At 47.2% G+C, this 24,861-nt stretch overlaps 1 protein-coding gene across 4 annotated transcripts in view; it reads right to left on the minus strand.

The window, feature by feature from the left end:
• Positions 1-5,848: 5,848 nt before the first annotated feature.
• Positions 5,849-24,861, minus strand: part of VAV1 (vav guanine nucleotide exchange factor 1) — a 46,791-nt gene continuing 27,778 nt past the window's right edge. Inside the window, exons 16-27 of one of the 4 annotated variants that reach the window (XM_027050092.2) lie at positions 24,019-24,120; positions 23,680-23,777; positions 23,571-23,593; positions 23,353-23,398; positions 20,646-20,782; positions 20,247-20,312; positions 16,395-16,426; positions 12,673-12,789; positions 11,085-11,172; positions 9,171-9,285; positions 7,828-7,976; positions 5,849-6,154 (exon numbers count right to left, since the gene is read on the minus strand). In XM_027050092.2, the coding sequence (XP_026905893.1) occupies positions 6,101-6,154; positions 7,828-7,976; positions 9,171-9,285; positions 11,085-11,172; positions 12,673-12,789; positions 16,395-16,426; positions 20,247-20,312; positions 20,646-20,782; positions 23,353-23,398; positions 23,571-23,593; positions 23,680-23,777; positions 24,019-24,120 (1,027 nt within the window). In that variant the 3' untranslated portion in view covers positions 5,849-6,100. Of the gene's footprint in view, positions 6,155-7,827; positions 7,980-9,164; positions 9,286-11,084; positions 11,173-12,672; positions 12,790-16,394; positions 16,427-20,246; positions 20,313-20,645; positions 20,783-23,352; positions 23,399-23,570; positions 23,594-23,679; positions 23,778-24,018; positions 24,121-24,861 lie in introns of all 4 variants that reach the window. The other 3 variants (XM_027050090.2, XM_027050089.2, XM_027050091.2) reach the window with 3 other exon arrangements.

Genomic DNA, 24,861 nt, shown 5'->3' on the forward strand with positions numbered 1-24,861 from the left:
GGATAGAGTCCCTTCCACCTACAAGACATTTCACCACCTTCTTAACAGTACAAACATGAACATACCCCTCAAAGACCCCAGATCCAACCTCCCCTTGCCCCTCTAGGCCCTTCCATCTGTATTTCTCGCTCTGGCCCCATTCTGGCCTCTGGAGGCTGGGAGCGCTTGTATCCAGGAAGACCCTGATATTAAGACCTCCAGGCGTCATGTCCTTCCCTGTGGCTTCGGGGGAAGGAATAGGGGTGTCATTAGGCAGCATGACGAGGCTAATCAGCTGTGAAGCCAAAAGCATCAGGAGCCCCTGGTGGTGCCCAAATCTGGGCTCATACAGACGGGCTTGTGGACAAGCACACATGTGCAGGTACACACACAGACACACTCACACACACATTCTTTCCCTGCTCTCTCCTCCCTTCCCCAAGCAGGCACGCAGGTCGGCAGAGCAGGTCGAGACAGTACTGCCACCGTCCACCAGGGGGCAAGCTTGGCCTTACTTTGCAGCCTTCTGCTGCGGAAATGCCTCCAGGTCGTGGGTCTTGCCTTTCTAGATGTTTCTGCCCGATCCAGGGGCTGCCCGCCTGTGTCTGAGGTCTGCCGCCACCAACTTCACGTACGGATGTCTCCATCTGAGTCTGTGAGTGCCCAGGAGAGGGCGCACGAACGAGTCTACTTGAGGGTGTGGATTTCCAGGGTTGGGCTTGTCTGGCTGAGCCTCCGAGACGTGTCTCCACGTCTGTATACAGCAGCCTTACATATGCACGTGTGTGTGCGCACGCGGGATTGCCTGTGGACACAGCGTGGTGGTAGTGTTGTATCCGTGTGTGGTCCTAGTTTTCAGTCTGTGTTTGACGAGTTTGCAGCATTTGGGTCTGGGGTCTGCTGGTCTGCTGCGGTGTGGGGAGCATCACTGCGCCTCCGTGTGTCTGGACCAGTGTGTCTGCAGTTGCACGCGGGCAAAAGCTTTGTGTCTGGCTGTGTCCACCTGTGCGTCCGCGTATAATCGGCCGCTTGTGTGTATTTGGGGGCTGTGTTTCTTCCTGACCATCTGTATGTGCGTTTGTCCCGATGCTGTGGGGTTTCTTTGTGAGGCCCTTCGTGTACACGTCACGTCTGTGATACGGACGGAATTACATCCTCCCCCAAATCCACATGGTGAAGCCCTAAGCCCCCCAGCACCTCAGAACATGACCTTAAGTGGAAATAGGGTCTTTGCGGATATAACGAGTTAAGTTGAGGTCCTTCTGGAGGCAGGGTGGGCCCCTAATCCAGCCTGACTGGTGTCCCCATAAGAAAAAGAACTTTGGACACAGACATGCACACAGGCAGGATGGCATGTGAACACTGGGTTGTGCGGCCGTGAGCCAAGAAGCTTCCAGAAGCTCAGAGAGGCGCCTGGAACAAATCCTCGGGCATCTCCGGACCGAGCACCCCCTTGATCTTGGACTTCCGGCCTCCAGAACTGAGACAGTAAATTTCTGTTGTTTAAGCCACCCCGTCTGTGTCCTTTGTTACAGCAGCCCAAACAAGCTGATAGAGTGTGTGTGTGTGTGTGTGTGTGTGCACTCGTGCACAAGTGTGTGTATGCATCCCCAGGCAGCCAGACACAATTGATTGCCAGCATTAGAGAACCAGGACATTGGGGGGCTGCTGTGTGTAACCTTTCTGCACCAGCAGAGGGGATGAGAGCTGTGCCCTCGAACCCAGCTCCCCAACCATCAGCAGGCCCCTCCGGGGCTCACCTGAGGCCCCTCATCCTCACCACCTCCTCCGGCACGTGTCTTCAGGAAGCCAGCCACAGGCTCTCCTTTCCTGGCCCCTCTGGGGGACACGTAAGAAGATAGGTCCTACACCGGGCCTGACCTGGGCTCAGCTTGACACTTAACTCCAGCCCCGCTCTCTCCCTTCCCTCCTAAGAAAAGCAAACCAGTTCCCAGAATCCACAAAGCACACCCTCACTTGCACCTCTCCCTTAAGAAATGTCCCTGCATTTTTCTTAAATACTCCAGCTCATTGTTCAGGTACCACCCTAGATGTTCCCTCCTCCAGGAAGCCCTCCCTGACCATCCCCTCACCCCAAGACTGGATGAGCTATGTCTGTCTCTTTTCCCATAACCCCTCGCGTCCCTCAGTATGAAACACGTCACTGTGTGTTCTGATCACCTAGCTGATGAAGAGTCCCCGTTAGATTGTATGCACTTTGCAGGCAGGTCTGTGCCCGATTCAGTCACAGGGCACAAAGCTGGTGTATGTGTTTGCTCAGGCTGCTGTAACAAAGTGCCACAGACAGGCCAGCTTATGCAACGGGGGCGTGTTGTCTCACAGAGGCCAGAAGTCCAAGATCAAATGTCAGCTGGCTTGGTTCTTTCTGGGGGTTGCTCTCCTTGGTTCACCGATGATCCGTGAATGTCTGTGTCCCCATACTTCCAAGGACACAGGTCACATTGGATTAGGGCCCACCCTAACGACTTTGTTTTGATTCAGTCACCACTATAAACACTTTATCTCCAAATACAGTCACATTCTGAGGTCCTGCTTAGGACGTCAGCTCCTGATTTGGGAGGGGATGTAGGTTACCCCATAACAGCAGGTGTCATTAACTGCTTATCACAAACACAAGTGAATGAATCATGAATGAATGATTTAAAGGTCTCTCTGGTCGATTCTCGCTTTGCTCCAAATACTCACACCTCTCTCTGTGTGAGGATTAAACATTCCTACCCTGTTAACGTCACTCTTAGTTGTTCAACCTGCTTTAGCCAGCGCGGTGCACAAGGAAGTGGTTCTTCCATTCTCCAGAAGAAACTCTGAGAGTCACTGAGTGGTCCTGACATCTCTCCTTTCTTTCTGCCATGAGCCTCGTGTGTCCTGAGCCTGGTATGTCTCAAACAGTGTCTTCTCCTTCCGGAAACTTCTTCAGCACAGTCGAAGCTAATACATCAAGGAGTTGTTTGTAAGACACGGAGATTGGAAAGTCACTCGTTACTGCAGAACACGTGGCCTAAAGTGACTGACTTTACAGCTTGTACCGTAAAGACCCCCAGGTCTGGGGTGAGAGCCCAAGGCATCACTGGGGGTCGAAGCTCAGCCTGTGGCTGGAGGACGGTGATGCTTAGGACCTCCAAGAACAAGTTCATAACCTCAACCTCATCAACACCATTGAATTAGCCCAGGTAGCCACCTTAAGCAAATTCATGGCATGGCTCAGGGGGTGAGTCATGGGGGAGGGCAGAAAACCCCCACATGGTCCTGACCTCTGTGACTCCAATATCCCCTTTCCAGCTACATGGTTCTTCAAACACAGAAGATGCTTCCAGACTCCGGTGTCCAGATCCCGCACCTGGCCAGGTGTGCACAGGTGTCTGGGCCCTGGTTTCCTCTGCTTGAAGACAGAACTAGGAAATCTACGGTTCCCACCAGCCGCTGGAGTGATGGGTAAGAGGGTGGCTTTGCACTTCATCGCTGGACAAGTCTACACCCTCGGACAGGTGACTTCTCATCTTCCTCTAGTTCAGAGAAGTGAAGTCACTTTCCCAAAGTGTTACAGCTAATCTTCCAGGACCAAAACTGACCTGAGGATCTCCCCGGAGTCCTGGCCATGCAGCTCCACGGGCTGCCTCTGTTATTAGTGTGCAGCGGGTAACAGTCAGAAGTATTAACTATTTCCCCCCAAATCAACATATAGCCCATGGCCCTTCCCCAGCCTCCAAACGGTTATTTCTGCAACCTTCAGGAGAGTTACAAAAAACCCAAACAGCTTTTTGGCTTTTGAGTTTCAAAAGCCTCTTTTAGTGGGGCGCCTGGGTGGCTCAGTCGGTTGAGCGTCCGGCTTCGGCTCAGGTCACAATCTCATGGTTTGTGAGTTCGAGCCCCGTGTCGGGCTCTGTGCTGACAGCTCGGAGCCTGGAACCTGCTTCTCATTCTGTGTCTCCCTCTCTCTCTGCCCCTCCTCCACTCATGCTCTGTCTCTCTCTCTCTCTCTCAAAAATAAATAATAAAACATTAAAAAAAACTTCAAAAGCCTTTTTTAGAGATTTTGCATCTTGGCTTTTGAGCCTCAAAAATCTAAGCCCCAGGGGAGGGGAAGGAAAAAAAGAGGTTAGCGTGGAAGAGAGCCGAAGCATAAGAGACTCTTAAAAACTGAGAACAAACTGAGGGTTGATGGGGGGTGGGAGGGAGGGGAGGGTGGGTGATGGGTATTGAGGGCACCTTTTGGGATGAGCACTGGCACTGGGTGTTGTATGGAAACCAATTTGACAATAAACTTCATCTATTGAAAATAAATAAATAAATGAATAAATAAAACTTAGGGATATACATATAAAAAAAATCTAAGCCCCAAAGGATTCCTGATAAAAGTCTGGCCATAGCGGGTTCTAGGGGCTGGAGGGAGGAAGGACTGGGGAGTTGTTGCTTAAAGGAGACAGGGTTTTCATTTTGCAAGATGAAAAATTCTGGAGATTGCTTGCACAATTAATATACACCACAGTACTGGATGGTGCACGTAAAACGGGTTAGGGTGGTTAATTTTATATGATGTAAATGTTGCCACAATTTTTTTTAAGTAAGTCTAAAAACTAAAAGAAAAAAAAGTCTGGCCATGTATGTGGAAGAGCATTCACCACGCTGAAGCTACTTTTCCTGCAACAAGATAGTTCGTGGCTCCCCAAGGTGGGGGAGAATAAACAGGTCCAGAGAAGCATCCCTGTATCCTATCCGCACACCCCTGTTTAGGTGGCTTCAGGGTGATACGGGAGGAAGAAGGTTCCCTGGAGCCCTATGGAACCCAGGGTTTAGCAAGCCCTGCAGACGTTCCCCCGCACCCTGCACATGGCACCTGTTGGGTAGGGATGGCTGCACGCAGGCACTGTGAGCACCCCACCCACAGTTCCTCAGTACTGACAATATCCAACAGGTCAGCAGCTCCAGAAACACCTGTGGTCCTCCAGCCATCAGCACACGCACCGCCTAGATACAAGCTGTTCTCAATCAATGACTGATAGACGTTGGCGAACACACACCCCAGCTCTTTGTCCTTCAACTGCAACGCATGTCCTACGCAGACCTCCAGGGATCCCCAACAAGAGTAAGCCCCCAAAGCCCACAGTTGTCACCTGCCCATCAGGGCTCCCTGTACTGCCTCCTTCCTTTTCCCTTCTCCCTTCTCTCTCCCTTCTGGCTACTTCCTGGGATCACCTGCCGGACTAACTTTGCGCACCCAAATCCTCATCTCAGGCTCTGCTTCTGGAAAAGCCCAACCTAAGACAGTGACCGTACAATCTGTCACCCAAACCAGGACCCTTTGAAGAATGAAAAGGGTCGTGATTAATAACTACACCAGGACTGTTGCAGATAAACCAAGAAGTACAGTGGTTCCACTCGGCATTTCCGGACAAACGGCCAGATGTCTTGCGTGTGCCAAGAGAGACACGGAAGACGTAGAGGAAACAGAGGTGAAGCAAAAGCAAAGACATCTGTCTGCAGATGGCAGTGAGATAGGGAACCTCCACGTACCAGCTGTCTGCCCAACACCCCAGTGCCAAAGGCCCTGGAATTTAAACCCGATCTTGGGGGGAAACGGACTAACACGAGGTCTCCACCTCTTAGCAGAATCGGAGAGTAGTGAAGGTCCAGCACAGACAAAAACAAAGCAGAGTTAACACTTTTTGTGATCTGGAACCTGTGAGTGTAAAATTCTTCCCTGCCTCATGGGGGCCCCATTTCCTTCGTTGGGTCTTATTTTAAATGGCACGGTAAGATAAAGCTGGGAGGCAGGGATCGGGGAGAGGGCTTTCATCGGTGTCCCATGTCCTCTCCCACCCTTCCCCATCGTCCTGAACGACTACAGTCCTTCCTTTCGACATTTTATTAAAAGCTGTTGCCTCGAGCCCCGCCTTCTCGAGGGGCCCCAGGAGGAAATCGGTGTGTTATAAATTAACCGTGGCAGAGCATCATCCCAGGAGCCCTGCCAGCTGGACGCTGGCCCTCCACCATCCATACCGGTGCTCAGCCCGTGGGACCTGTCACAGCCCCCTGGCCCTGCTGTCTGCTCATCCTGGGCTCAGAGCCTGGAGTTTCTCGTCTCTTGGCCAGTGCGCCAAGCTCAGCAGTATTCAGAGTAATCTTCCTCCACGTAGTTGGAGGGGAACCAGCCAACCTGGAGAGAGAGGAGGAAGTGGTTAGGACAGCCTCTGCACGTTCCCCGTTGTTCCCCAACCCACCGGGCAGGTTCCCTCTCACCTCAGGAACTTTGTACCTGCCACACCTTCTACCTCAGAAAGTACATCCCCCAGAGGTATACATGGCTGACCCCCCTCACCCCGCCTTCCAGAGAGCTCTCTATCATATGTCACCCTATTCATAAGGTCTTCCTGACCTCATTTAAAACTGCAAACCCCACCCACCTCAACACCCCTTATCCCTATTCTTGGCTTTATTTTTCTCCATAGCACTTGTCAGCATCTTGTTCATTATATACGTTACTTATTTATTAGCTTGTTGTCTGTCTCCATACCCCCGCTACCACATGAGCTCCCCAAGGGCAGGGATTCCTGTCTGTATTATTCATTAGATTCCCAAGAGCCTAGAATAGTTCTGGCACACAAGAGATTAATAAATATTTCTTAAAAGGATGGATGGATGGATGGACAGACACATGGATGGATGGATGGATGCGTGGACGGGCGGGTGGGGACACAGATGGGTAGATGGGCGGGTGGGTGGATGGATGGATGGATGAGTAGAGAGGTAGTGGGATGGGTGGATGGATGGATGGGTGGATGGATGGGTGGATGGATACAATGATGGGTGAATGCATCATAGCCCACACCTTCCCATATACCCCCAAAAGGCTCTCTCAAACCCCAACTGTCCTCCACTGCATACTGAGCTTACCTTCCACAATTCTTAAAAAAAAAAAAAAGTTCACCTAAGCAATTATCCAGGCTGTTTTTTCATGTATGTCCCCCCCCCCCCCCCCGGTAGAACATAAGCTCCTGACCAGTGTCCTTATCATCATTCAACAAATATTTTTGAGAAACCATTACAAGCGAGGCAGTGTTCTAGAGACTAGGAATTAATTCATGGGTTAAATAAAGCAGACTCCCTGCCTTTGTGAGACAAAAATAAGAACCAGGTAGAAACGAACTTCATTTGTTAGAGGTCCCTCCTGACAGTCCGAATTCAAGCAGGCAAAAAAGCACAAAAGGCAAGAGTGGTCAGTTCCAATTATGCCTCTTCATGCATTCAATATTTATGTGTCACACGCTGTTCCAGGCACTGGTGACCCCGCAGTTAACAAGATAGACAAAAATCCCTCCCTCCGTGTCCCCCAAACATGCCAACCACTCTCTCACCTCAGGGCCTTTGCACATGCTGGTCTCTGCCTGGAATACTTCCCACCACCCCCTCTATGATCTTCTCACCTGGCTAACTTCACTCATCCCTCAGGGAAAACCTTGGCCTCTCTGAAGTGCTTCTGACCTGCTCCCATCCTGCCCTGTGATTCCCCATCTCAACCCTGACCACTCAGCATTGTACCTGCTTGGTTACAAGTCTATTCTCTTCACTAGACTATGAGTTTCATGAGGACAGTGCCTGAACAGCCCTCATTTTTGTCTCCTCAGCACCCAGAAGAATGCTCGACACATAGTAGGCTTTCAGGAAATAAATGCAAGTTATGTGAAGGAATGAAATCTTTATGTCCTTTCCTCCCCTCTGACCAGGGAAGACCTCCCCACCTGCTCCATTCCACAATTCCAGCACGCCTCCACTATAGCCAGGTCACCCCCATGCCCTTTCCCCAGGCTGCCAAGATTCACCCCAACTCACCCGGCCATAGATTTCCCCTCGCCACCAGCCTTGTTGACCTTTCTTGTTAAGGATCTTGATGATGTCACCCTCCTTGAGGGACAGCTCTGATCGGTCCCGGGCACAGAAGTCATAGCGTGCTTTGGCTGTACCAAAATACTTCGTGCTTCCTGCTGTGTAGGGGAGAGCAGAAGTGGGCAAAGGGCTTGGAGCAGATACCCACCCCCCATCTGGGGACAGTCTGCTTTCAGGAAGGTAACAGGAGGATGGAAAGTCCCTCAATGCTTCTTTGTGCAGAGGGTTAGATGCCCTGAGAGGACACAACTGTACTTCTGGAATCATCTTTCCAGCCCAACCAGTATCCAAATTTAGAAAATAATGCCATTTATGTATTTTTTTAATGGTTTCTCTATATCTATAATGAAAGAAACAGAGGAAAGCTATGGAAAAATTCATTTTACGCTGTTAATATTAATTATCCTCAAGAGGACCAAGGGAAGAAAAAGAGGAATAAAAGAAAGATGAACAGGAGGTGGGGGGGAACTTTTCATAGTAAACTTTTCATAGTAAAATATTAAGCAACACTGTGGAATGTAAAACTACTTTGTAGTATTTCTGCAAATGTGCTGAGATCCGTGTATACATCAGGGCAAATCAGCAATGTGCAGACAGATACATTTATTTCACTGGGTGATGGGGATCCTCCATTAAGGATTGGAGTCCTGATGTTATGTTGCTGCTGCTTTTTCAAAAACGTAATATTTTAACAATAATTAATTTAAAAAAATTTTTTGTACATTTATTTATTTTTGAGAGACAGAGTGAGACAAAGTGAGAGTGGGGGAGGGGCAGAGAGAGAGGGAGACACAGGATCGGAAGCAGGCTCCAGGCTCCGAGCTGTCAGCACAGAGCCCGCCGCGGGGCTCGAACCCACAAACCGTGAGATCATGACCTGAGCCGAAGTCGGACGCTCAACTGACTGAGCCACCCATGCGCCCCACAATAATTAATTTTTAAATCCCTCTTTTTAAAAAAAATTCTGGATGTATAAGAATTCAGAAACTTCAGGATGCACTCCAGCAAAATGAAATGTAGGTCAGAGTAAGGAATTTAAAAAATAAAGAAAAATATGGAAAACAAGAAATACAGACACAGGCTAAATAATTCTTGATATTGTATTTGAGAAGTCAAATGCAATCGTTAAGAAAAAGTTCCTTAAGCATATGTTGTAATTATTTTAGTTCACAGCACACTGTATCCAACATCCCAGATAATGTCAGTGAACCTATGGGTGAGAGAGGCAATTTTGCCTTTTTGTGGGAGAAGGCTATAGATACTCATTAGCGCCTGATATTGACCTCTACCTGGTGGTTTGCTGATGGCTCTCCTCTCAGGCTCCTTGAAGGGGAACTGCAGGCAGGTGTCCAGAGACTTGAAGCAGTCCTTCAGGGAATTCTGCTGGTAAAATTCCACCAGCTCCTGGAGGGACAGAGGGACGGAAGCTCTGCCAGTGGGCCAGCCCATGAGGGGCCGGGGCTGGAAGGGGTTACAGCTAACTCCTCGGGTGCAGCAGATCCCTCTTCTGACCTCCCTGGCAAGTGACTCCTGGACTGTTCCCCATGACGGGGGGCTCATTCCCTTCCTGAGCAACCAGGACTGTTTTATGGGGAAGAGATCACATTGCCTAAAGCTGGTCCTCTTAACAGCCAACTCACTTGATAATAAATTTAACAAATAATCAACTTGCCTGATACCCAGCTCACCAAAATCAACCCCCCCGCCATGGATATCAAGAAACTTATTTTTATAATTAATTATTATAATAAGAATAATAATTCTGTTTATTGAACACCTACTATGTGCTGGTCAGTGTGCAATCACACATCATCAGAATGTCCTAATAACCGTGAAAGGAATACATTCATGATTCCCCCATTTTAAAAATGGAGAAACTGAGTCACAGAGAAGCCAAGTTCCTTGTCCAGGGTCTCATATCTGGAAAAGGGCAGATCCAGAATACAGTCCCCTAGAGGAAAGGGGCAATAGAATGTAGTGGCTAAGACAAAACAAAATGTCTCATGGTTTGGAGTTCTAGATTTCAAAAAGGCCAGTATTAGGAAAGACCAAAAAAAAAAAAAAAGAAAAAAAGAGAGAGAGAGAGAGATTTTAGAAAGACTGACAAACTATTACAAATGAAAAGAGACTAAGGAGACAAAAGCTAAATGCAATGTGTGATCCTTAATTATATCCTGGAGGAAAAACAGAGCTATAAAAGCTATATATGGGGCCATCAGAGAGTTTGGAAATTGGACTGCATATTACATAAATTTTGCAGCAATGCTCAACTTCCTGGGTATAATAATGATACTGTGATGAGGTACCAGAATGTCTTGGCTCTTATGGATATTCATGCTAAAGTATTTTTTCAAGAAGGGTCTTGACGCCTGCAACTTACCCTTATATACAGCAGATTAAATGTGTGTAGGGGGCGGGGAGGGATTAACAGAGGGCACAAAAGAGGTAACAATTAGTAAATGTACATGAAAGATTCATGAATGTTCCTCTCACTATTCCAGTAACTTTTTGGAAATTTTTCAGAAATAAAAAAAAAAAAAATGAGGAGCAAAATTTTCAGAAACAAGTTTGGGGGAGGAAAAAACATTGTAGAATAAATTAACAGTCCCTAACCTTTTAGGAAGCCAAGGATCTGTTGGAGGATCAAGTGAAATCTGAGACCCTCGCCTCCAAGAAAAATACATTCAGGTATGTGCAAAATTCTGGATGTTCTACCAGAGGACCCAAAGCTCGGCAAGGATCCACAGACCGTAGGTAACATCCGTGTGTCTTAGACCCATGGGCTTAAAATGTCTAAACGATTGCCCAAAATTACAAGGCACCAAACAGGCATTTGAATTCTCAGTGAAAAGATCATTGAACAGATGAGGTCTTGAAACAAGACCAATGCTCTTCTGTGACACAAGGTAAGGACAAAACATCGGTTTCACCTGCATGTGAAATGGGATGTCCCACAGTGACTTAAGGGAACACTGGAGTTCTTTCTATAGCATGTCTGGCACTCACTAAGTGCTCAGTAAATGCTCATTGCCATTCATCATCAGCCATCAGGGGAATGAGTTGAAAGCCAGTTGTTCCACAGTGTTCTTTGAGAGGCTTCTCTGAGTGTGTGAAGGTGAGGGGGGGGGGGTCCTAAGATGGAGCTTCAGGGAGGGCCCTGCCTCGATGCTGGGAGACTGGGGACGGGGTAGACTGGCCCTTACCGTAAGCCCCCGGAAAGCCTTCTTCTCTGTAATCCGGTACAATCCTTCTGCTGTCATGATTTTAATGTGTTTGACCTCAACATTATACCTGGAAGCAGTGCGAGAGAGGCCCGGATGGTCACTGGGCCCTGAGGCTGGGGACCCAAGCTCATCTGTCCCCTGCCAGGTGTCAGCCCCAGTCTATACACCCCCAACCATGGAAGGCACAATCTTGACAAATTCAGGGAGGGCGAGACCACTGAATCACCTTCCCTGATTCAGAGGGTTGTTAAGAAGTCACAAAGATCTTGTAAAGAAAGACACGTTCTATAACAGAGAAGATGAGATCTATCCTTCCCCCAAGATGAAGGACCTAGAATCTATAGGATGGGAAAAGAGACCCATTTCCACCAAGATGGCAGACCACAGGTCAGTAAGGGCATGGAAGAGATATTCACATCTGCCAACAAGGAAACCTAGATAACAACAACAACAACAACAACAACAAAAATCTGACTACAGAAAACTAGAAATGATGAGAAAAAAAAAATGCTGAGCTCTCAAAAAAGCAAGGGAAATTCCCAGTGGCCAGAAATGAGGTTCAAACTAAAAACCAAGCTTATTGCATGAACTGCTACCCTACAGGGTTTGTTTATCTTGGTCACCAAGTATCTTATGCCTTGATGACCCCACAGAGACATGGGATGAGTTACTGGGTCCATGGAGGTGGAGTTAGCAGTGAGACCTGCCTACACCCCATAAGCCTGGACGGTCAAATGCTACATCCTCTAGAAAAACCACCCATCGCACAGACGGCCAATAAAAAAGGTCTGTCTCAGACTCAACACAGAAAAGTCACCCTTGTGAATTCAGAACCTCAGACCTGCCCTCATGCAGGTTTTGGTGTTTGAACTTAAACCACATGTACAGCCTGGGAAGCTAAAGAATTAACCTAAAAACAAATCCACCTGTTGGTGACCCCAATGAAAACAAATGCAAAATCTCTGGAGACCCAAGCAGCAGAAGACTGCCACCAGGAAAGCCCCACCCGAGATCACAAGACAAAATTTCAGGGGCGCTTGGGCAGCTCAGTTGGTTAAGCATCCGACTCTTGATTCTGGCTCAGGTCACGATCTCACGGTTCGTGGGATAGAGCCCTGTGTCGGGCTCTGTGCTGACAGTGCAGAGCCTGCTTGGGATTCTCTCTCTCCCTCTTGCTCAGCCCCTCCCCCACTCTCTCTCTCTCTCTCTCTCTAAATAAATAAACTTAAGGAAAAAAAGACAAAATTACAAAACCAACCAGGAAACAAGTCACCGTGAGTGAGAAGCTCACACAACAGACAGACATGAGTGAAGGGACCCACTAGCCTTGGGTCCAGGTGGCATTTCTGCCTGTCACTAGGATGAGCTAAATGCCTTTTGGAGACTGTCTGGGAGGCATATCGTTTTCTTGTAGGTGTCAGTCAAGTAAAAGGAATAAGACGGATAAAAACACCCAGGACGCCACAGGGCTCAGTGAGAGATGGCTGTCAGGATAGTTCATTCCCTTCCTCCCAGGCTCCTTCCTGCAGCACCCAAATCACAGGGAGTCAGGGGTGGGAGGAGTTACTTAATGCTGATGGCAAATTCTGCTGAGTCCTTCACCCGCTGCCGCACCAAGAACGTCCCATCCGAGCGGTTGGTGAGGATACTTTCTGCCCCGGCGCGCTCCATGGGGCCAGCGTACCTGTCAGGATACATCAGGGAGAGAGGTCCACACGGTCCCTATGCTTGAGCCCCCACGTTGTCATACTGAGGCCACTCTTTCCCCCATCCTGTGATTTTTCAGCAGGTGACAGTCCCAGGGCGGGCTGCTCCAAAATGGGCCACTTTGGTGTCAAGACTATTTTGGGTTAAAAAGCAATCAAAACTCTTTATCTTCCCCCCCACCCCACCCGACCAAAAAAAAAAGAAACTGCCCCAAACGGATTCGGACAGAGCACCTGCTGGGGGCAAAGAGCTGTCAGCACAGACACGTCCATTAGTCTACGAACGAAGTACCACAGACACAGAGGAACCTAGCAGGTCCTGTTTGATCAAATCCTCTGTGACCACGGCTTTTGAGTGGCCCAGCAAACATGTGTACCAAAGATTTCCTCTTCTGCATCTTCCAGAGAAGTGCCTTGCTTCCCTTTCAAGTCCCACACCACTGCTCCCCTCTCCTTGGTTCAGAATGACGTATATGCCTCCGTTTGCCCGACTGTCTTGGGATTTCAGCGTCTGGGTGGCGTCCCCACACACACAAAATTCAATTTGACTTTTCTCCTCTCACTCTGTGTCGTGTCAATCTGATTCTTAGTTCCCCTAGAAGGACCTAGAAGGGGACGGGAATTCTGGCTCCCTGACATGCCCTTTTATAATGAACTGGTAATCTCCTAAGTAAACCATTTTCCTGCATTCTGGGAGTTTGTGTTAGCAAACTGGGGACGACGTTGTGGGAACCTCTAATTTACAGCCGGTCGGTGGGAAGTCCTGGAAGCCTGGACCGGACACTGGCAGTCTCCTGGGAACCGACCCCTAACCGGTGGGGACTGCAGTCATCTCTAGGTGGGCAGTGTCAGAAACGAACTGAATTGCATGACAGCCAGCTGAGAGGGAAGAATTGCAGAACTGTGTAGATGTGGGGAAAAACCCACACGCTCGGCTGAGACTGTGAATATAGAAAAGCAGACGTTTTCCCCTTTACTCTGGAATTTGGCATTACTGGGACGGGCATCTACCGCATCCACACTCCTTGCCTGTCTCTGTGGCCACCAGGACAGAAGCTGGATGAGAGGGCTGAGACACTAGCCTCGGAGACCAACTGCGAAGCGGGAGCCAAAATACTCCGCCAGCAAGGTAAAAGATAGCAAACGAAGGAAGGAGTATTTTAATGCAATACTTTTAAAAGTCAAAATGATTGCCAAAGCAGACAGAAAGGGAGCAAGGCTCTGACATGTACTGCTTCGTGGACGGATCCCGAACATAGGATGCTCAGAAAAGAGAGCCATGTGTGGAATGTCCAGAAAAGGCACATCCACAGACAGGAAGGGGTCAGAGGAAGGTGCTGGGGGCTGGGGAGGCAGGGGGGTGACCACACACAGGGGCAGGGTTTCCTTTGGGGGGATGGAATGTTCTAGACTTATAGTGATGATGGCCACCCAACCTTGTGAATGTAGTAAATGCCACTGGATATAAATATATTTGTGCCATAATATAAATATATAACATAAAGAATATATATTAATATATATAATATATTATATATTATATATATTAATACAATATAATATTATATTATATATTATATTATATTATATTATATATCATATTATTATAATATTATATTAATATTTATTATATAATTATATAATATAATATATATAATTTAATTATAATGTATATATTTTATATATATATATTATAATTATATAATTTATTATATAATTAATTATACATATAATTAATTATAATATATGACTATATATTATATACTATATTATAATTATAATGTATAGTCATATAGTTATATAGTATATTATATAATATATACTATACTATAATATATATTAATTAATTATATTATAATTAATATACCATATAATATATTAATATATATTATAGATAATAAACAATTACGCATGACACATAAATGTGAATATGAATGTATTATGTTATAACTGTAAATACGTAACATACATACTATTTACTAGTTTTGAATGATATGTAATTACAGATGATATATAAATGTGGATATGAATATATTTATGCTGCAAATGTAAATATATAACAAATATACCATTAACTTGAGGTAATATATAACTGTATACGATATATGCATGTGAATATGTAATATAAACATAAATACTAACATAAACGCCACTTTAAACGGTTAGTGGTACGTTATGTGGATTTCACCTCAGGTTTTGAAATGAATGCAAAAGAAAATCCATGGTGAACAAAATGCCAGGGCTTTAAATAAAGACAAGATCCACCTCCATACTCTTGGGTTCAACTCTTTCTACCCCCAGCCCTGTCAGGTCCTGTCTTTATTTACAGTTTTGATGTTTTGCTTGTCATGGATTTAGTTTCCCTTGCTTTCGATTATTTTAAATGCCGCATTGAACCATCACGGATCTCAATGCCTGAGTGTTTGGCTGCCTCCTCCAATTCTGCACCTAAAGTGAGGGTCTCGCTCTCCTGATACAATTCCACGCCTGGTGACCACATCCCAGCAGGGGAGGGCAGACACCAGGTCTGAATCCTGGCTCTGCTACTTGGCTGCTCTGTGACCTTGGGAGCTGATTTTGCCACACTCTGAGCCCCAGTTTTCTCTTCTAAAAAAAAGGAAGATAAAACTACCCTCTGCAGAGGACATTTCTGATCAGACGAGGCTGAGGCGCCTAACATGTGGTCTGTCAGCATCATGACTTTCCAGAGGCACTAAGGTCAGGCTCTGGAGTCAGACAGATGGGCTCCATCCCATCTCCGTTCCCTTCCTCACTGTGTGACATCGAACAAGTCACTTCCCCTCTCTGAGCCTCGGTTGCCTCCTTCTTTCCCAAAAGGAAAGGAGAGCGGCCAAGGGTTGGTATGAAAATTCAACGCGCTCCCTAAAGCACGGACACAGCAGCCATAAAACCAGTCCCGTGTTACATCATCTAAAAGGCCAGTGATCGTAAAAGGCACTGTTCCTTCATGGGCCATTATGAAATAAAAACCACTACCCATAAAAGTAGGCAGAAGACTGATACTCCGTCGATTGTAAGAGCCATTGCAATGTCAGAGATGTTAAAAACATGAAAAATAAAAAGTGCTTACTGTGTGCCAGGCACAGGACTAACAGCCCATTAAAGCCTTACAACAGCCCTAGGAAGCATAAGCCGGTATTAGTCTATTTTCCGGAAAGGAAAGCTGAAGCACAGAGAGGCTGAGTTACTGGCCCAAGGTCACACAGCCAGGAAATACTGGACTCAGGATTTGAACCCTGTCAGTGGGCTCCAGAAGCAACACTATAAACACCCGCCCCTCACTGCTCTACATTCAATAGGTGCTCAAAAAACAGGGGCGAGGGGCTGCTGGTAACATCACCACCATCATTTTCCTTCCAGTGAGGCCCTAATCGCCCAAAGTCAGGGACCTTCTTTTGTTTGCTCGCGCCTCAGCAGCCCTGGGCCCAGGGCTCCATCCAGCAGTCGATGCCCAGAGTTCAAAAAATGAATGAGATATTGGTTTGGAGTCGCTTTCCGTGCCCAGCCAGGGAACCCACCCCAGGGGGCCCAAGTTGAAAATAAGAAAGGTAGTTCCACTCACCAGAGATGAACAGTCAGGTCCTGAGGGGGACCCTGGGGACACAGAGACCAAGACTTAGGGTAAAGAGCCAAGGTTAGCAACGGAGTGCAGGGTGCGTCACTCATATACTCATTCACTCTGCCATCATTTATTGAGTGTTTATTATACGCCAGGCACTGTGCTATTCATTGAAGACACAGCCTCAGAATCTAATGGGAGAGACTGGTCCACTTCCAGTCAGGGGTTGTCCAGCCACTGTTGTAGCATGACCCTCAAGTTAAGAATGGATTTTATGGGGTGCCTGGGTGGCTCAGTCGGTTAAGCGGCCGACTTCGGCTCAGGTCATGATCTCGCGGTCCGTGGGTTCGAGCCCCGCGTTGGGCTCTGTGCTGACGGCTCAGAGCCTGGAGCCTGTTTCGGATTCTGTGTCTCCCTCTCTCTCTCTGCTCCTCCCCCATTCATGCTCTGTCTCTCTCTGTCTCAAAAATAAATAAACGTTAAAAAAAATTTTTAAAAAAAAGAATGGATTTTACACTTTTAAATGGTTGACAAAAATCAAAGGAAGAATAATATTGCTCGGCATGTGAAGATGGGGTGAAATTCACATGCCAAGGTCCAGAAATTCAGTTTTATTGGGACAATGGTCAAGCTCACTCATTTGCACATCGTCTGTGCTGCTTTTGTACCATTTTGGCAGAGGTGAGAAATCACAAAAGAGAGCATCTGACCTACAAAGATGAAAATCTATATTATCTGTCTATTTACAGAAAGCCCAACCCCTGGTCTGAATTCATGTAAAAGTGCACCCTTCCACCACATCAGGACGGCTATTGTAAAATAACAAAAAACAAACAAAACAAAACAAAACAAGAACAGAAAAATAACAAGTGTTGGGAAGGATATAGGGAAATTGGAAACCTTGTTGTGTTACTGGCAGAAATGTGAAATGGCACAGCTACTACTGAAAACAGACGGTGGTTCCTGAAAACCTAAAAATAGAATTACCATATGGCCCAGCGATTCGTCTTCTGGGTATCTACCCGAAAGAATTAAAAGCAGGGATTCGAAGAGACATTTACACATCCGTGTTCCTAGCAACGTTACCCACGATTGCCAGAGGGTTAGGTCTCCATCAACAGATGGACAGATGAACCAAATGTGGCATGCACACACAATGGATTATTAGCCATAAGAAGACGGACATTCTGGCACCTGTTACAACATGGATGAACTCTGAAAATGTTATGCTCACTGCAAAAGCTGGTCTCAAAGGGACACATATACCACTCATCCGAGGTCCCTAAGAGGAGTCAAATTCACAGAGACAGGAAGTAGATGGTGGGAGCCAGGGGCTGGGGGACGGGGTGGGGACTTAGTGTTTCAGCTCTGCAGGATGGAAAGTTCTGGAAATGGACAGTGGTGGTGTTGCACAAACGTACGAATGTACCTAATGCCACTGAACTGTATACCCAAAAATGGCTAAAATGGTAAATTTTATACAATTTGTGTTTTACCATAATTTAAAAATAGTAATAATATGGGGCGCCTGGGGGCCTCAGTCAGTTGAGCGTCAGACTTCAGCTCAGGTCATGATCTCACAGTCTGTGGGTTCGAGCCCCGTGTCAGGCTCTGTGCTGACAGCTCAGAGCCTGGAGCCCGCTTGGGATTCTCTCTCTCCCTCCCCTTCTCTCTGTCCCTCCTCGACTTGCCCTCTTTCTCAAAATAAAAAAATAAACTTAGAAAGAAACAACAAAAATAAAAATAGTAATGGAAAGAATGTGGAACTACCACCTGTATCCAGTTCTGAAACATCACCCCAAAAGAAAACCCAAACACATCACCCATTAAACAGTTGGTCCCAAAGCCCCCCACCTCCAGCATCTGGGAACCACCAATCTGCTCTCTGTTCCTGTGGATGTACCTATTTGAGACATTTCACATAAATGAAATGATTGCAAAATGTACTATACCACTGAAGCGTGCACTTTAAAATGGTTTTTATGTTTTTCAAATTTCACCTCAATTTTTTTTAAAGGGGAAGAAAAGAATGAAATATTCTGTGCACAGTATGAAAAGATCCCAAGATATATTAAAAGGCAAGCAGGGGGCTGCAAAATGTATTAAATCTTCTGAATAAATCATGGGGCAAATGAGAATTGCTATTCGTATCGACTTAGTATGTATATTAAGAAACTCCAGACAGACACTCATAAAACAAATACAATAGTAGCTATCTTGTAAGGTAGGTGGGACCAGGAGGATGGAATCCTTCAGTAGAAAGGAGCATTGTCGTTTTTTCTATCTTTTCTCAGAGCCTTCATTGTAATGAGAGAGAAGGAGGCTAGGACAGGTGTAGTTTTAAGAAGGCAGTACATTTGGAGGCAGAAATTGGAGAGATGCCCAGATCTTGGCTTCTGAATGCCGTGTCCCACTGAAAGGACCAGGGCTCCTTGGAAAAACAGGTGATTCCAAGACTGAGGCATGGGAAGTACAAGGTAGGTCTGGTTTTGTGCCAGAAAATAAGGAACAGCTCAGAGAATGATGGGGACATATCAAAAGGACAGATGAGCCAGCCTGATGGGGCTCCCGCTGGCCAAAGCTGGGACCATTTTTAGAATAAGAATCCACAGGCATTTCCTGACATACATACATGCATACATGCCTGATTGATTAGTAATTAGATAGATACCTGCCTACATAGAATTATAGACGTTCGATACATATATAGGTATGTAGATTGATACATAAATAATTGATAGACACACAGAGACACAGATAGATATATAGCTGATCATTAGATATACAGATGCCTGATTGATAGGTAGGTTGAGTGACTGATTGATTGACTGACTGACAGAAAGGGAGGCAGCTCATCCTTACATCTTCTAATAAACTTGGACAGAACAATGACGTTGGAAATGCATAGCTCCACAGTGGAGAAACCTGGGAGACCTCAGGCCAAAAAAGAAAAAAAAAAAATCTCTAAAAGACAATTTAGGGAAAATTGTCAAAATTTAAATATGGACTACAGGTTAAATCGTAGTACAATGTCAATGTCAAGTGTTAAATTCATGGTTGTTAAAATCACGCTATGGTTATGTAAGAAAAGGTTCTTGTTCTCAGGAGGTATTTAAGGGTGAAGGGAAAACACAGCTGTAAACTTACTTTTAAATGTCTCAGGAAAACAATAATATGAAATTTTTAAATAAAATAAAATGTGCAGAGAAAGTACAAATGTGGACGGCTGGTGAATCTGGGAAAGGCTATTTGGAGTTGCTTGCATTATTGTAGCCACCTTTCTGGAAGTCTGAAATGATACAAACTTCAAGCAACAGAAGGGGAGTTTCCCTCTGCGGGTTCCTATTTGGGCTGTGAAGCAGGCAGAGGGGTATCTGCAGTGAGGGAGAGAGGTCTGGGGAGATGGGAAAGACCTGAGGTCATCGTAGAGCGAGGGGGCTGGGTGAGCAGAGACTGGGCACAGTGCAGGCAGGTGCGTCCACAGGAGCTGGGCCGAGAGGCCTGGGTGGCCCCAGCACCCGATGGGATAGCACTCGCTGCCTCTGAAAGGAAGCCAGTGACTGTCCAGCCTCTGGCCACCCCTGATTTTCTGCAGTACGAGGGAGAGGACCTTCATACAGGAAGAATCAAGAGGGAAAGGATTGGTCATCATTGTCCATGTGCCCCCCGCCCCCCCCCCCCCACCTCCACTCTGGGCTCGGTCGACACGTTAGGCAGAGCATGGAGTTTGGGAATGACTGACCGTGATGGGCAGCCCCTCTCTATCTCAGGGGTGTTAATTCAAGGCTTCCCGCCCTTGCAGGACCCTCTCCAGACCCCCCTTGCCCTCTCTCCATCCAGATTTGAGGCACTTACATGCACGTAGGGCTTGACCCTGTTACAGGGAAACCAGCCAACTTCATTGGTAGCCGTATTCCTGCCCTAAAAATCCGGGAGGGAAAGACACGGACGCAGAAGTTACTTGCATTCATGTGCGTGTATGTGTGTGTGCCCATCTTTCTACCCACTGGCCATCTGCCCACCCATCCATCCCTCTGTGTCCGCATGACCCATGGAGTTCTAGCCAGTATCAACCACCTGGCAAGACGGCCAGCTCAGAAGGGCCAGGCCAGCCCTCGAAATCCCCATGTATAACACCCTCCCCAGATGCCTCCTCCAGACCAGCCTCCCCTTGCCAAAGCCTTCCCGGGACTGCCTACGCCCATGACCCCACACTCAGATCCTTCTCCATCACTCCCACTGCCCAGCCTGTACCTCCCACCAGTTCTGTTCAGCCTCAGCCTTGGTGAGCTCCACGATGTCTCCAGGGTTGAGCCGCAGGAAAGGACCAATGGCTCCAGGTGGTGGGGGAAGCCCATAGTATTCCTGGCACACCTCCATCTTGGGCAGGCCTGGAGGGAAGGGAAGGCGGTGGCTCAGTGCGGTTGGCGGCCACGGATTTTCATCCTGAGCCTCCAGGATGGCAAAAATTAGAGACCAAGAGAAACACACCCTCGTGTGTGCCAAAAGTCCGAGACGGGCTGTCTTCACAAGAGCCCCAAACTGGAAACAACCCAACGGCCTCAATGGAATGCATAAACTGAGTGTGACAGAAGCACACAACAGAATGTGACACAGCAATGAACAAATTACTGTCACAAGCAACCACGTCAATGAGTCTCACCAACACGACGCAGGAGGAGGACATACCACATGATTTCATTTTTACGAAGTTCAAGGAAAGGCAAAACTGACCTATGGTGGTAGGGGTCTAAGAGTGGTCCCCTCGGAGAGCCAGGTGGTGGTGGGGGGGACTGAACAGCAGTCTGGTAAAACCTTCTGTGTGGAGGAGTTGAATAATCTCTCCTGTCCAGCAAGGCAGTCATTAGTCAGAGGTGGTGAGCGAGAGCTCACAATGTGGCTAGTGTGGCTGAGTACGGGAGTTTTAAGGTTATTTAAATTAGTTTCAATTTGCATTGGACAGTGTAGTTCTAGAATTCGGTGAAACGTTCCATATCTTGATCTGTGTGGTGGTTACAGGGGTAGAAATTCATGGCGCCATGCAGTTAAGATTTGCTCACTTATACACATTACAGTATGTATTTTCTATCTCAATAAACAGTGTGTGTGTGTGTGTGTGTGTGTATATATATACACACACACACACACACACACATACGTATGCATATATATAATGGATATGTACAAGTGTGTGTATTAATATAAGTATATATAATATATTAATATTAATTAATATATTATATATTAAATATAATTAATTATATTAATATAATATAGTAATATATATACAATATGCATAAATATAAATACATATAATAGATACACACACACTTACTTTTCTAAATGTGCATCTATTTTTGACAGAGAGAGAGTGCAGAGGAGGGGCAGAGAGAGAGGGAGAGAGAATCCCAAGCAGGCAGTGCAGAACCTGATGTGGGGCTTGAACTCATGAACTGTGAGATCATGTCCTGAGCCAAAATCAAGAGTCGGACACTTAACCAACTAAGCCACCCAGGCACCCCTACACACACACACGCGCGCACACACACACACACACACACACACACACACAAATATTTCCCTCTATTGAGGACATTTGGGTTGTTTCTGGTTTTTGACAAATAAAGCTGACATATACTTTTGTATAAAACGGATTATACAACGCATATAAATCTACGTATAATTATATATACGTTCTTCTTATTGAATCATTTGTTTCTAATTTTTTATTATTTCAAATAAAGCTGAGATATCTATATCTATCTATAGACACAGATTATAGATATCTATAGATCTTTGTACATTGACATCTATATATGAATATACATAGACACGGATAGATAGATATGAAATCTGAGCCTTCACACTGACTCTGTGTTATTATGAGCAAAGGTTTTACTTCCTCAGCCACACCAAACTGTTCTCACGTGTTTAATGCTGCCTGGCTTCCCTGCCTCCCAGCCTTTGCGCATGCCATTCCCTCTGCCTGGAACACCCCTGCCCTCCTCCTCACCTGCCTAACCCTCTCATCCATCAAATGTCTGCCTAAATGTCTCCTCCTCTGAGAAGGCTTCCCTGAGGGCTCAGATCTGTCAAGTCCCCCAGGTTCTATGTTCCAGAGAACCTTCTAGTCCGCCCACTACAAGGTAATGTCTTAAAATTCTCTCCCTCACCACTGGTCTCAGAGCTTCTGGAGGATGAGAGGCCCCAGATGTGACCACGTATACAGTAGATATTGAACACAAGGCACCCATCACTGCTGTGATGCCACAAAATTCGTCAACATAGGAATGAGTCCAGCCTTTCCCCCCTGCCATTGGGCTAAAATGAATCTGTGCCCTCCACTTCCCCGTCCTCGAGTGGAGGGCACTCTGCTGAAACTATAGATCATGATAAGATTCTGTGGCACGGAATCAAGAGGAGAGGAGGTAAGGACCACCAGAGGCGTGCCGCGTTGGAAAGCAAGGAAAAAGAGGTGGTGAAGAGGAGAAATTGGACGGTAAGATAAAGAGCACCTTTGCAAGGATGGCTACTGCCCCATGCCTTCTCTTCCTAGTGTTTGAGCAAAGCAAGTAAATAATTTGGGTCATTTTTAAAGTTTTTTTTAATGTTATTTATTTTTGAGAGAGAGAGGGAGACAGCATGAGCAGGGGAGGGGCAGAGACACAGAATCCGAAGCAGGCTCCGGGCTCTGAGCTGTCGGCACAGAGCCCGATGCGGGGCTCGAACCCACCAACCACGAGATCGTGACCTGAGCCAAAGTCGGACGCTCAACCGACTGAGCCACCCGGGCGCCCCCAGTTGGTTATCTTTAAATTCCTTTCGGGTTTCTAGGACTGCAACCAATGGCTCACAGCTTTACAAGCAGGACCTTATGTGATCGTTAATATAACTGTTGAGATCTGAGGCAGAGACCAGGCTTCCTCCTGCCCCACACAACGCCCACCCCCCTCAGACTCACCCAGGTCATTCCGCTTTTTGTCCTGAGGTCGGCGATGTGGCTTATCCTGGAGGGAGACAGCGAAACTGCAAGTGTGGCTCCCCAGGCCCAGCCTGGGGCCCCCTCAGCTCCTATGTGAGCACCCAGCAAAGGGCCATGCCCACTGCTGGGGTCTCCTGGGTCACCCTTCCTTATCCCCCATGATTTCTCATACAGAGAAAGGAGAATGGGGGTCTTACCTTCTTCATAGTTCCTGAAAAATCTATGGGGGGCAGGGAAGGAAATAGTTAGCATGGAAATTCCCCCCACAGGACCAAGCCCACCTGCCCCAGTCTCTCCCACTGGTACCTTGCCCATGTCGGCCACATGGAGGGACCCTTCCCAGACACTCCTTGTGTGCAGGTGCCCGGCACCGATGACAACGGTAACCCTGATAGAAAGTGCCTCTGGGATGCCAAGGGGAGATTAAGGGACGTCAATGATGTTGACTGGACACAGCCGATCATTTTGCCAACAACGTAAAGGGTGCCCTTGGGTTCTCTTCAGGGCAAGAGAGAGATGCAGAAGCGGAAGCCCAAGGGAGAGCCTCCCACCTCCCAACCCAGGGGACAGACAGCCAGAGAAGCCCCTCTGAGGGGGACGAGCTGACCGCACCCAGGCCCCAGGCCCATCCCCCCAGACCCCTACCTCAGCAGCATCTGGCAAGCCTTGCATGACGTGGTCTCCTCAAAGGAGAACATTTGGAAGTCGTGCCCGTTGGCAGTAGCGTTCTCAGGGTAGATGTTGGAGCTGGAGAGGGGAGAGAATTCCCCGTGATGGAACAGTATTCAGCCACACAAGGGAATGAAGTACCAACACGTGCTGCCCTTTGGATGTATCGGGGCAGCCATACATAAACCAGAAGCCATGTCTCCAGCCCTCCACTGATGGGCATTTGGGTGGAGACAGAGAGCAGACTGGTGGTTGCCAGGGGCTGGGAGCAGGGGAAATGGGGACTGAGTACTACATGGGTGCAGGGTTTCCTTTTGGGGGGATGAAAATGTTTTGGAACTTAGAGGTGGTGGTTACACGATATCGTGAGGCACTAAATGCCATTGAATCATACACTTTAAAATAGCGAAATTTTTGTTACGTGAGCTTCATCTCAAGAAGACGAAGAAAGGGAGCCTGGGGGGCTCAGTCAGGTTAGCATCCGACTCTTGATTTCGGCTCAGGTCACGATCTCACCGTTTGTGAGACTGAGCCCCTCTTCGGGCTCTGTGCTGACAGTGCAGAGCCTGCTTGGGATTCTCTCTCTCCTTCTCTCTCTCTCTGCCCCTCCCTCACACACGCACACACACACACACACACACACACGCACACACACTCTTGCTCTCTCTCTCAAAATAAATAAAACAAACATTAAGAAGAAAAAGAGGAAGGAGGAGGAGGAGGAGAGGAAAGGGAAGGGGAAGGATAAACGGAAGGAGAAGAAGAAGGAAGAGAAGGAGGGAGAGGAGTGGGAGGAGGGGGAAAGGGAGGAAGGGGAGG

The sequence above is a fragment of the Acinonyx jubatus genome, chromosome A2 (genome assembly GCF_027475565.1).
Source record: "Acinonyx jubatus isolate Ajub_Pintada_27869175 chromosome A2, VMU_Ajub_asm_v1.0, whole genome shotgun sequence".
Lineage (NCBI taxonomy): Eukaryota > Metazoa > Chordata > Mammalia > Carnivora > Felidae > Acinonyx > Acinonyx jubatus.